The sequence below is a fragment of the Ictalurus furcatus genome, chromosome 10 (genome assembly GCF_023375685.1).
Source record: "Ictalurus furcatus strain D&B chromosome 10, Billie_1.0, whole genome shotgun sequence".
NCBI classification, from domain to species: domain Eukaryota; kingdom Metazoa; phylum Chordata; class Actinopteri; order Siluriformes; family Ictaluridae; genus Ictalurus; species Ictalurus furcatus.
Window position 1 is genome coordinate 17,628,412 of NC_071264.1, and position 13,184 is coordinate 17,641,595.

The 13,184-nt window shown below is 38.1% G+C and overlaps 1 protein-coding gene across 4 annotated transcripts in view; it reads right to left on the reverse strand.

Moving 5' to 3' along the window:
* eps15l1a (epidermal growth factor receptor pathway substrate 15-like 1a) overlaps positions 1-13,184 on the reverse strand; it is a 45,476-nt gene that overhangs the window by 13,317 nt on the left and 18,975 nt on the right. For 3 of the 4 annotated variants that reach the window (XM_053634336.1, XM_053634339.1, XM_053634338.1), the window contains exons 15-23: positions 12,909-13,070; positions 12,544-12,741; positions 9,832-9,996; positions 9,548-9,653; positions 9,005-9,055; positions 7,593-7,729; positions 4,088-4,148; positions 3,353-3,435; positions 3,009-3,102 (exon numbers count right to left, since the gene is read on the reverse strand). In XM_053634336.1, coding sequence (XP_053490311.1) covers positions 3,009-3,102; positions 3,353-3,435; positions 4,088-4,148; positions 7,593-7,729; positions 9,005-9,055; positions 9,548-9,653; positions 9,832-9,996; positions 12,544-12,741; positions 12,909-13,070 — 1,057 coding nt within the window. The remainder of the gene's footprint in view (positions 1-3,008; positions 3,103-3,352; positions 3,436-4,087; positions 4,149-7,592; positions 7,730-9,004; positions 9,056-9,547; positions 9,654-9,831; positions 9,997-12,543; positions 12,742-12,908; positions 13,071-13,184) is intronic. The other variant, XM_053634337.1, reaches the window with a different exon arrangement.

Genomic DNA, 13,184 nt, shown 5'->3' on the forward strand with positions numbered 1-13,184 from the left:
TTAGACCATATTCTCTGCCTCCAGGTCTCTGAGCTTTTCAACTCTGTTGCTTTCGGCTGTTTCATGGTCCCTGCTTAAACATCAGGGGTTGACTGGCACTACCACCAGAGTGTTGAACATTAGGTCTACTCCTACTGTTATAGCTCTCAAGTCAAAACATTTTACATGTTAGCTTTCTGACATTTTAAATTGGATGCCTGTGTTATTGTCTGTTTTATATTTGTATGCTTGTTGCAAGTATAAGTCTAAGACTTTGGTTAAAACATGCTTTATAAATGATCTTACCCACTGCTCTTATGGCGAGAAGAGGTGTAAGTAACTAAGTTGACATGTAGCTATTTCTCCTGGAAAGTTGGAGAGTCAGTGTTGTATTCTGCTTAGACATGAAACTAAAGAAAAATCAGCATCCACTTTCATGCTAATATCCATTCATCCTTGTATAAAATTTCCTGATGTTATACAATAAAACACAGTCATTAATGGATGTGAGCTTATATTATAATCAAGCTGTTGCACTGTTCATGAGCTGCACGTTATTCATATTTCCTTTTTGACTGAGGGAGTGAATAAGAACTGTGCCACACCCTGAGCTAGAAGCACGCTTGTTTTTAGTCAGGGGATGACAGTTTCTCCTCTTACACTGAACCAGGGGGAAGAAAAACTGACAAATGGCAAAATAATAAAATATTTAAGAATGTACTGATTACAAGAGAGTGCACATGCATGCCAGCATGACTAACACAAAGCCTCCTCGAAAGATTAACCCATCCCAAAAAACCACAGCTGTTTCAGTCACACTTGTGGTGTGCCAGTAATGCCACGTAACCTACCAGATGGTACAGCATAAAAATATTATTATTCAACTAATTTATAACAACAACAACAACAACAACAACAACTTCTTACACCCCACATTTTTATCCATCACACCAATAACATGAATAAAAATGTAAAACGCTGATGTTAGGTAATTACGCAAACACACAAAAATGCTTACGTGTAACACTTTTTTTTGTGTACAACTGGCACAGCATATCTCATGAGAACTTTAAACTGGCTCTTGGTTCCTCTTAAAGGTGTTAACCGCAATGTGATCTGGGCTGTTATTTATATTAGACCAGCAATCAGTTTCTCTCTTTCAGTAAACGGAATAGCAAACCACAACGTCGAGCTCCACCCTGACAGCTCAAAACCAGCAAAAAACACAAGCACGGCTTATCATTGCTCCATTCACACCTACAATACAAGGGCATGTGAATGTAACTCTCCGATGCTCAGAAAAGACAGTTAACACATGGGAACCTCTTCTTCAGCTTAACACAGCATGTGTGCGTTTTTCCACCGTACGCATAAGCAAAAAATAATCATTATTCACTGTAGAATAATGTAGGGTGAAAAACCTTAAGCAATAAAACGGGCTTAATTAGACCAAACTTGGATAATATTGCGATATTTAAATATATGAATTACAGTAAAATGGGTGAGAAATTAGGTTTGTTTGTGGTAGAGAAGTTACCGAGTTTCTCAAAAAAAAAAAAAAACAAAAAAAAACACAACAACAACCCTTCACCAAGCACACACACACACACACATATGCAGAGGAAGTGAGGAAGGGCGTGGATATCAGCATAATGCTGCCAGTGCAGGCAAACCGCAGATGATTTGAAGCGCTCAACTTGTAACCGTACCCCCTTTAATATACCAACTAAACCTCCAACTCTAACCTCTTAAACACTCTGACAACAATGAACATCTAGGAACAATTAAAAATGCTTCTGTAGGAAGAAATAAAAACAGTTCAATATAAGGAAATAGAGGTTTCATTACTCAAGTGAGCTACACTGATACTGCAATTAAAAAAAAAAAAAAAAAAAAGGTTTAGCTTTTAAATTATATCCAGCCCATCCATGTCTTAAGAGGAATAAAGCATAGGATGTGTGTGTGTGTGTGTGTGTGTGTGGGACAGAGAGAAATGTTTACATTTCTTATTCTAGGAAAAAGATGTTATGTACAGCAATTAATAATAAAAATACACATGGAAACTTTTCTAGTGTCTACATCTCAACTAAAACAAATGAGCCACAGCTTTCCCACCAAACTCCTGTTGTTTGCTGTAAAACCCCGTATATACACACACTCCAGGTTCAGCAGGTTTGACCTCCATGTCTTAATGCATATCTGACTGCAGCACAGCAAATAGTGTTTTTAAAACCATTTGTAAAGTGTTAGATTTGTCGCTTCGTAGTAGGTCTACTTAATTTACCCCTTTTTTTTTTTTTTTTTGAAAAGTTTCAGTAGCATCCCTAATAAACATTCTGATGTTTACTACAAATGTGCCTAAAGTTAGCTAAGTCAAGTCTACTATGACAGAAAGTGAGGCTGCATCTCACTCATCGACTCTTCTGTCTTTTTATTTTTTGGGGGGGGAGAAAAAATCTTTCAGTGTCTTTCTGAGTGAAAACTCATAGCTGATGTTAAAATGTGGCACTCCTGCGTATATGCTGGCAGGTCCGTGTATCCAAACACCATCCACTGATCCCTACATGAAAGAGGGGACCATATTACAGAAACCTGAAATAAGGAAAAACATCCCATCCACTAGAAGAGTTTTACATGCAAGTTATAAAGTTTTTCATTTCAATTTTTTAATTGTATTATGACTTATCTTAAGATTTCTTTAAAATGTTGCTTTAAATATTTTGTAAGGAATTGGGCAATAATGACTGAAAAAAACCCAAAACGAATCTATTCTAACCCTTCCTGTTCCTGTTTACCTCAAAGAAGAAAAGAGAAAAAAAGAGGTGCATATCACTGCGATTAATCTCCAGCTTGATAAACTGTGAAACTGTGTGTGTGAAAGATGTGGGCAGGTTTTTGTCTCAGGTACAACTGTGGAAAGACTCGCATTAAAAAAAAAAAACACATGGAGACTTAGAACGAATAGTGTACTGTAGAGGCAGCAGTGTGTGACCTTTGACCTGGTGTACACAGCTATCTCGTAAACCTACCGCTGGGAGGCTTGGGCCGAGGCGGTATGGTCTTCTTGGGCGGGAGAGCTGGAGTATCCTGGTTTTGGTTGAAGGGGTCATCAGTGAAGCTCTGCTATATGAATGACAGGCAAGGACAAGAGGTCAGACTGACAGATCTAGGAGGCTAAGAGTTCACACATTGACCAAAGGAAGAGATGTTTCACACGTTGGTCAGGTTTGAGGCCAAGACAGAACCATAGAAGTGCATGAATATAGACCTGTGATTGAGAGATTGCACTGTTATCAGAGCTGCTGTTGTAGAAAATGAATCAACACCTTCCGACCAATCAGAATCGAGAATTCAATCTTTCATTAAATCATACCTTTGACATCTGACTGAAATCAGCAAAGCCACTGTTACTGCCAAATGAGCTGCTTCCAAAAGGGTCTAGAGTCCCAAATGGGTCTGCAATCAGAGATAAGAAAACTCCATTTGTTTCTTTAAATATGATCAAGGTTTTACATACTCCTTCAGATGATATAAATCTAATAAACCTTCTACTACTGTTTGAAATTCTCACGTGACAAAAAGGTTGCCTCACTGCTGAGCAGAACATTTCTGTCTACCTCAAGCATTCGAGTGACATTCTTCTCTCACTTATACCCATGTTCTTTGTATGTTTTTCTTTTTCCTTCTAACCACTACAAACAGAAAAAAAAACACAGCCATGCACTTCCTTGCATCGCTGTAAAAATGCTGTAACAGAACATGTTTACTGAAACAGCAGAGGAATGTCACATCCTTTTTAAGATTGGCAGAGCGCTCGCGAGCGAGCGAGCTGGCAGGCGGTCAGGATGCTGAGTATGGGAACTTGTTTAACAGCATCTTCTCACTTCACAGCTTTTCTGTGATGGGGACTAGAAAGGACTCCGGAGCTAATATGTGTGAAAACAGCCACCATTGTTACTGCGAACACTTGTAGAGCAGAGTTCAGAGAGATTAAACACATGCTGGGACTGTCATTTATCTAATATCAGCTTTCATTTTAAACTCAAAACAGTTTAAACGGTTATGTGCATGTGATAAAGTGTGAGATGACTCAGCACAAGCGCTGTACCTGAGCCTTTGTGTTTGGGGCTGGTGGAGGCGAAGGGGTCACTGCTCGAGAAGTGATGAGACTACAAAGAGAGAATGGAAGAAAAAAATATATATATTTACTGGCCAAGTACACATGTACTTTTAGACTGCACAAACTGTAAGCAATAAGATGATAAAGACACGGACAAAGACAACACACATTTGCTATGAACATAGAGCTACTAACATTGCTAGCAAGAAAATCCCAACATGCAGGGCAAAAAAAAACTCAACTAAATTTTACAACAAAAACCCTAGCATGTCAGACAGTGGAGCTCAATGCTAATAGCATAAACGATCAAATCAGAGTGTATTACTCTGATTTAAAATTAAACAATTACTGTACATGTAAGGTCTGTAATCCAGTTCATATTAGATGTAATAAAAAATTCTGAAGTATAGCCTATATAATACACACTTTAAGCTATTAAACAGCAATGCACAGAGGGAAAAAAAAAAAAAATACAATTGTGCAGGTTCCACGTTCCAGAAACCCTGTGTATATAGACACACTCCATGTCTTAATGCGTGTCTGATACATGTGATACTGTCAAAGACACATGCTTCAACACTACGTTGGCTCAGATGGTGTTACACCTCTGCTCTGTAATGCTGATTTTTGCCATGTTATTGAATTTACCAGTGGTTCAATGTGTTTTTAGATGTACGGCATGGAACATTAAGAAAACAGTGAGGTAAGTGTTGCAGTGGGGGCGTGGTTGAGTGGCACTTGTACAAGTACATGTAGGGTCTGCAGTCCAGTTCTTTTTAGATAATAAAAATATACAAAAAAATTCACATACAAACATACAAAAACCTCGTTTCATTTCAGCTTTTATTCATTCATTATTCCTTATATCATTCATACTATATAGTTTATCATTCTCTTAATTTATTTTTCCACGTCTCAAAAATGCATCCTTGAATTCAGCGAAGCAAACCATTACAAAACTCCTCCTCCTTCGCACAAGGAGTCGTGGGTAATATTAGCTGAAAAAGTGCTGAGCGGAGCAACTCGGGCAGGGTCTTACAGAGCTGGGGTGCAAGTCTGTCAATTTCATTTCAGTTACAGTTTATTTATGTTGAGAAGTATCCATTTGTTAATGACTGAAAAGAAAGAAATACATCTACACTCTCTCACGCCTGCTTTCCGAGTCCTCTTTCTGCTTAGCCAGTCCGGTGAGCCATACCTAAAGACAGCAGCTCTTCCATTTCTCACCGTCAAAAGAGCCCACAGCTACAACTCTTGTTTTCTAAATGATAAAATGCTACGGCTAAACCGTAAACGCTTGTAGGGCTGTGAACAGGAGTTGATACTAAGCAAGTAACTAAATTTATAAAAATTGCAGACAAAATATTGCATCTTGGTCACAATGCTGTTAGTGACACAGTCGTCATATTTATGAGGCAATTAAAGTCTGACGGCCTGCGGAACGAAGCTGTTCTGGTTTCTGTTGGATTTTGAAACACACCGAACTGAAAATCTAGAAGGAGAAAAGGAGTTTAAATACGCGGTGGCCAGGGTGTGAGGGGTCAGCGATGAGTTTCTTCTGTTCACTTCCGGGCTCTGGAGATGAACAGGTTTTCGAGGGAGGACAGAGTTCTGAGTGGGAGCTTTTCAGCCAACCTGACAACACCTCATAGTCTGTTCAGCTCATTAGTGGTTGAGGAGCCGAACCACACTATTATAATGACTACAAGGGGTGTAAATCTCAACCTTTCACACGATTCAATTTCGATTCATAAGGCATCAATAAGTGACCAACTTTGCTCCAACTCTGGGTTAGGCCTATAGATAAACTGCAAATGATGATGTAGCAAATGACTATTTTAAAAGTATCAGGTACGCGCAAATCACCTTGCTAGTCTATTAAGTTATTTAGAATTTTTAACAGATAAAAAATATGAATACTTCTTTACACACCAGTTGTTTACCCTTTTTCAGTAATAGACAATTTATGATTGTGGCATTATTTCATTTCAACCGTTGCATTTTAAATCTAGATCCAAAAATCATCCAATCTTCACCTTTAATGACTGCAATGATCATTTGCTTACTCATGGAAAAAGTGATTATTAACCAAAATTAGGTAGCCGTTGTAGGATAAAAAAAAAAAAAAGTATTGCAATAACTTTAAAAATCAACTTACAGTTAAACGCCATTAGTCCTTTAACCTTTTATATACTAAATATAAAAGCTAATTCACTAAAATAAATCAGCTACCAACATAGTAGCTATAGCTATTATATTTATAACTTACATCATCATTAGTTTAGCCTGCATAGCCGAAGCAATTCTTTCAATTTTTTATTTTCTGGAACACCAAATTTTATTTATTTAACAGTGACACATCACATGTTTGCCTTTTTTTTCTTTCTTTTTTTTCCACAAAGAGATATCGCAATCACATTCTGTAATAATGTATTGCAATATGCTATTTTTGTTCGTATTGTGCAGCGCAGCGTGTTTGGAAAGCACAGACCAGACATTTGTCAGAGTGTGCTGCGACGTTTAAACATATAAATGGGGTTCTACAACACTGATACCCAACTTTATCCCATGAACCAACTTTAGCAGTCAATTATGCTGAACTGAAAAATGATTACTTTAGAACCTAGAGTAGTTTTTCCATTGGCTTTTTGTTGTTGTTGTTTTTACTGGCGCAGTGTCAGAACTAGGCTTGTGCAATAGTGACTTTTCCCTGATTGCACTTTACCATTAAACCAAATCTTGACTATCACCCAGAACCGATAAAAAAATAAAACCTGATGGACCTGAAAGGCATGATGGAGGATTGGGAGTGGGAAAGAGGGCGGAAACTACTTGTTGGCAAAGGCAATTGCGAAAACTCAGCTGGATGCTGGAGGTTTAGGAGATTCCAAAGATTCAGTGTTACTATCTTTTGTGATGACATGCTATTACAGATTTTGCATGTAGTTTTATTCTCATTGAGAATAAAAAAAAACAAAACATTTTTTTAAAAAATCGCCAGATTGAAGCATGGCAAGTTTCCATTTGCCATTTTCTTTCTGCTTAGTTTCTTCTTGTTTTCAGCATTCAGATATGTATCTAAAAGACACATCCCTAAACTGTATGTGCAGCTAGATTAACCATGGTTTGGTGAAGAGTGGCTTAATCACAGTCAATTACACTCACAACTGATGTAACCTTCACAAGCTAGCTAATGCTAAATGCAAAACGAACAAGAAAACTCATGCATTTTACCATTTAAAAAGCTTACATTGAGAGTTAAAATGTCAAACTTGCTCAATTATAAATATAATAGAATAGAAGTAAAGGTCACTGTAAATAATGCCAGTGCAAGTCCATATAAGAATGATTCAACAGTCATATCACACAAGCCTAGTCTGAACCTCAGAAATGTAAATCATGACACACAACTTACAGTCCTAAAGTACTGTGATGGTATTTTTGTAAATATTGTGCACTGTATTTGTACAGCTTTCTCTGACTGCTCCTTTACCTTTACTGGAAGAGTAGCACTTTTACTAAAAGGGTCCGAGCTGGTGAAGGGATCAGCCTTGGCCGGCCTCTTAAAGAAGTCTTCTGAAGTGCTCTTGAAAGGGTCCGTCTCTTTAAACGGATCTCCGCCGAATGGATCTGCATGAGGACAGGGAGGAAGGTTTATCAAGAGCAACAGTACCACAGATTACATTTAATTTCTATAAAAATGGATTTTATTCATTCAATTTTCAAAAACCAAAGTACAAGAATAAAAACAATTTTGTTCTTTTTTTCTGATTATATGAGACAATATGTTCAATAACATTGTTAACGTTATATTCATTTCAGATTATATGTAATATTATTGTCTTTTCTGAATACATGTGCCAATATTCATTTTCTGGTTATACGTCCAACATTCTATTTATTTGTTTTGATTACATATACCAGCATCATGTTCATTTTCTGATTACACATGCCAGTATTTTATTTTTTATTACATGGGCCAATATTGTATTTGTTTTAGTATGTCCAATAATTTATTTGTGTTCTGATTACAGGCCAAATGTTTTATTCCTTTTTTGATTCCTGATTATATGAGGTGGCAATATTTTTTTTAATTATCTGTGCCAATATATATTGATTTTCTTATTATGTGACAATATTTCATTCGCTTTCTGATTATTTGTGACAATATTGTATAAATTTTATGATTATGTGAGACATCATTTGAATTTTCTGATTATGCACCAATATTTTATTCACTGGAAATGCTCCTTTTCGTTTTAGCTTTATTTTAGGATGTTCTGGAAAGCTTTAAAATGGTAAATCACAAGCAAAAATAATAAATTCAAATCACACGACTTCTCGTTTTTGAATGCCAAAAAAAAAAAAAAAAAAAAAAAAAAAAAAAAAAAGATGCCACCCTTGAATACCCTTGATGTTAGGTCATGTGACAGTGGGTCACTTAGTCCAGACATACCTGCTGAAATATAAATGGCCTGATGCCGGCATCTCGTCTCATATAGGCTTTCTGAGACGTGCGATCTTCTTTCTCAGAAAATGCACAGTGACCTTGGCTACAGATTTTTTACAGATTTAAATCAGGAGTTAATATTAGACCGATCTGTATAAACTGGATATAAATGCACCAGTTGGAGTGTATTCACTCATGTCAAAGCTTTGCTGTAAATTACACTGTGTGCACATCCAGTTCTTACACAACCTCATTACAATGCCACACCTTCAAAACAAGCCCAATGTACACTTTATAAATGACCTCGATTTAGTATGAGAGTTGGAGAACTGAAAGCTGAATAGAAGAAAGAGAGAAGTGTGCCACTGCAAAGCCAGCGTGATGCTGCAATCCATGCAAATCTCAGTGCAAGGCCCAGAACTGTTTCCCATCATGCATTAGGACAGAGCAGATACCTGTTGCTGTGGGAGGCTGCTTGGCAAAAGGATCATTCTGGAAGGGATCACCTACACAGAAAGTGAACACAGACAGAAAGAGGAGACAGAAAACAGGAGAGAGGAATTATATGCCAGCACAAGCCAAACCTCAAACACTAGTCACATGATGTCTCACATCCAAGTAAAGGAAACAAACATTTCAGCTCCAAGACAGAGCGTGTGCTTGTGCGTGTGTCTCAGTGAAGGACGAGGGTTTATTTCAACAAATGTGCAAGATGAGGGAGCATATGAGAAATGGAGAGGGAGGGAGAGATAAACACAAAGAAAGAGAAACACAGAAGACTGACAGACAGAAAGAGGAGAGAGAGAGAGAGAGAAAGACAGAGACAGACACTCTTTGTCTTTAGAGACATGAGGAGAGACAGACAAAGCAAACAAGGGAGAGAGAGAGAAAGAAACAGAGAGAGACAGAAAGAGAGAAAGAGAGACAGAAAGAATGAGACAGAAAGAGAAAGAGAGAGATAGAAAAAGAGAGACAGAGAAATAAAATGTGAGCAGAACCTTTAAAAGGGTCGGATTTGAAAGGATCTTCAGACTGAAAGGGGTCTGTGTGCATCTCCTGAGAGTTTGTGCTGAACACACTCGTCTTCACTTTAAATGGGTCATCCTGCACACACACACACACACAGAGATTAAACACTCACAACTCTTCATCACAAACAAGGCTTATAAGAACAACTGGGCTAGAAATAAAAACGACACAATTACACAGTTAATTCAACATTATTGCAGTATAATATAAAATATTATGAAAAACAACATAAGAAACAACATGAAGGTTTCACCATGACCCCGAAGCCCCCGTTCTCCTTGTCAGGGAACCCCTCGCTCATGTCGGCCAGGTTAGTCATGCTGCCTCCATGTGTGCCGTTCAGAGCGCTGCTGTACTGTTCAATGCTTTTGCTTATTTCATGCTGATTGTCCTGGATCTGAGAGAGCTTGCTGCGAGCCTACAACACAAGACACAAACACAATCTGCATTACAGCTGGAAGATACAGACAACACACACACAATAGTAACACTCTATATTAGTCCACTCGGATGGTTCATTTGAATATATACTAAACAGATGTGTGTTATAACAATGTGCTTTCTCTACCATGAACAGCCCTTATGCCTGTGTATGGACTCATCGCCCTCTAGTGGACTGTAGGGCAACATGCAACTCCTACACAACTGTGAAGCATAGTTAAGATCCTTTGATTAATTTCTTCATCCTGATCATGGTTGTTGTGGATCTGAAAGTTTATTTCTGGAACATTGGGTGTGAGAATGGGATGCCAATCCATCGCAGGGCACCATGCACACACATTCACACACTCACTCACACCAAGGGGCAATATAGCGTGGCACGGTATATATTTAGGAGGTTAGAGAAAATTGGAGAACCTGGAGGAAACCAATACGGCCGGTTTAAATAGTGCTCACAGTTGCCTTTTTTATTTATCCAAAAAAAGCGCAACGTGACATCAAACGCTTTTTTACCTCAAGACCAATCAAGTCAGGGGCAAGGGAGCAAAACAAACATGGAGGACAAAATGCCAGTGGGGAAGAGAGGGGGGGAAAAGTCTTGTTAGTGAGTGAATACAAGGAAAGTTGTATTATTTATGGTATATGGAAAATATTTCATTGGCGTTATTCCAACATTGCAATGTAACTAAATTCATAATGTGTATTTTTCATGAGTTCCCTGATATGTGATGTGATCTCTCCCTTTAACTGTATCAAACAACCTCATCATCAGAGTTATACCAGTCTTCTTCTGTGGTACTAATGGCGATAAATCTAATCTAGGTAACAAGCTAGGGTTAGTTAATATCAACTAAACAGTGACAACTAATCACTTTTTCTTTATTGCTCAATAATTAAAAATCCAATAAATAATTTTGGCCAGCTTATTATTATTTTTCTAGCGTACATGTAAGGGATAAACCTCAGCATTACACCATTTTAAGGCATTTGCTTCACGTCAGGGGGTTCTTTGCTTCCAGGTCATGCATTAAGTAAGGAATCATTGACGACGAGCCTTTAAATTATTAGAAAATAATGCGCCATTTTCTAATAACTCAACAGACCGGAATCAATTATTCCGCCTAAACCCCAGTTACCTCACCTTAAGACATTGTTCAGAGGTTTTCTTTCAAGACATTTCTTGGGTTTTTGTCCTTAAAAATGCTCTTGTGTGTGGAATTAATTTATTACGCATCCCATCTCAGGACTCCGTTGCTAATTCCAAAACGTCATTTTAGAGCTAGTAACGGACGCTTCAGCCACTGATATGCAGTTATTAGAGAGTGAGATTCAGAGGGGGTTTTTTCATTTCATGCTGATAATATACAAATAGAACAAGTAAATAAATATTGATAGGCCTACTTGTTCTTACTAGTAAGAACTTGTAGTTTTTTATTTTTATTACTGTAGAAAATACAACAAATAAATAAATAAATATTGATAATTGTTCATCAGCTTATCACGTGTTCTCTCATGCTCTCGTTCTCTCTCTCTCTCTCTCTCTCTCTCTCTCTAATAACTGCATATCAATCGCTCAAGCCTCTGCTTCACCTCGTGGCCGCATTACCACCTCGGGTGCGCATTATTTTTTAAATAATAATTAAACAGCCCGTCGTCAATTATTCCTTATTTATTTCTGGAAAATCTTAGTTTTCTGTCATTTTGTTTGTTGTTAGATCTGTGTAATGTGGTGGACAGTAGCCTAACTTCTCCATTATTTCAGTTAACTTGGTGAAGTGATATGGAACTGTAATGTAGCCAAGACCTGACTGGAACTACTTTTGCCATGCATTTACTGTAAAAAATAATTTCACACATCAGAACGTCTGTCAGCCAATCAGAATCGACAATTCAACAGCGCTGTGGTATAAAATCATGTAATGCACACCTAGCCGTGTCTTATCTCACTTATACCATGATCACTTGCCAGCATTGACAAGTTAAAGCTGTCATTGATGTTCGCAGTGCAAAATTTGACTGAAATTATAAAAATAACGGTTAATTTCTGTTAGTTATTTTATATACGGGTTGTTATATCTAGATTTCTGCCGGCTCTTAATCATTCACAGAGATAAAGTAGTGTGATGAGATTACATTTATCTGACTGAATTATAATAAATAATTATTAGAAAGAGAGAGATTGTGTGTGTGTGTGTGTGTGAATTACCTGTGTCTGTGCCGCATCTCTACTAATAATGAAGCTGTGAGTTTAACTACTGTATGCAGCTGTAACTGTATGTTACTATGGTCACAGTTCTTTTTAGAACTGTGTTTAAACTGACTGGAACTTCCTGTGCATTATACGGTTTGAACGCACACCTTCCAGCCAATCAGAATCAAGTATTCAGACACACCATGATACAAGTTTAATAAACTGGCCCTTTTGATTTCAGATTACTAGTGAAACATCTTCATGATTAAATACTGACTCACTACTATGTGACTGATCATGATGTGGTGGAGTGAAAAGCTCTTCAGCTGTTACCTGGTTGATCTCATCCTGCGTGGCCTTCAGGGACTTGATAATGGTCTCCAGCTGGATCTTGCCAGCCTGTAGGCTCTGTTCCAGCTGGCTCTCCTCCTGCTGTAGCCTGGACAGGTCCGCTTTAGCCCGACTCAGCTCCTCCTCCTGGTTCAGCAGGTCTGACTCCTGAGAATGGATCTGACTCTGGAGTGATGAGATCTGAACACACACACACACAGACACACACACACACACACACACACACACACACACACACACACAGCAGTACACTTTACAATCAAAAAGAGCTTTTCTTTTAAAGACTGTATTCATGTCAATGACCTCAGGACTGGAGCCTTGTGATGAAGGGGATATGTTGCGCTCACCATTTGGGACTCCTCCTGGCACTTCTGTCGTACTTCATTGAGCATGTCCTCCAGCTTGGCCTTCTGCTGGTCCATCTCGTCCAGTCGGTCCTGAGCGTCCTGCTTCTGGGCCTCCAGTTCCTGCAAACTGCACGTCTCTCGGTCCAGATCATTCTGCATTTCCTGTATATCAGAACCGAAGCGAAGGGTGAAACCTAGACTTTTATTTCACTTTAAATCAATTTCAGTGTCCTTAATGCAAGTCATCAACTTACGAATATTACTTCAGTTACTGAA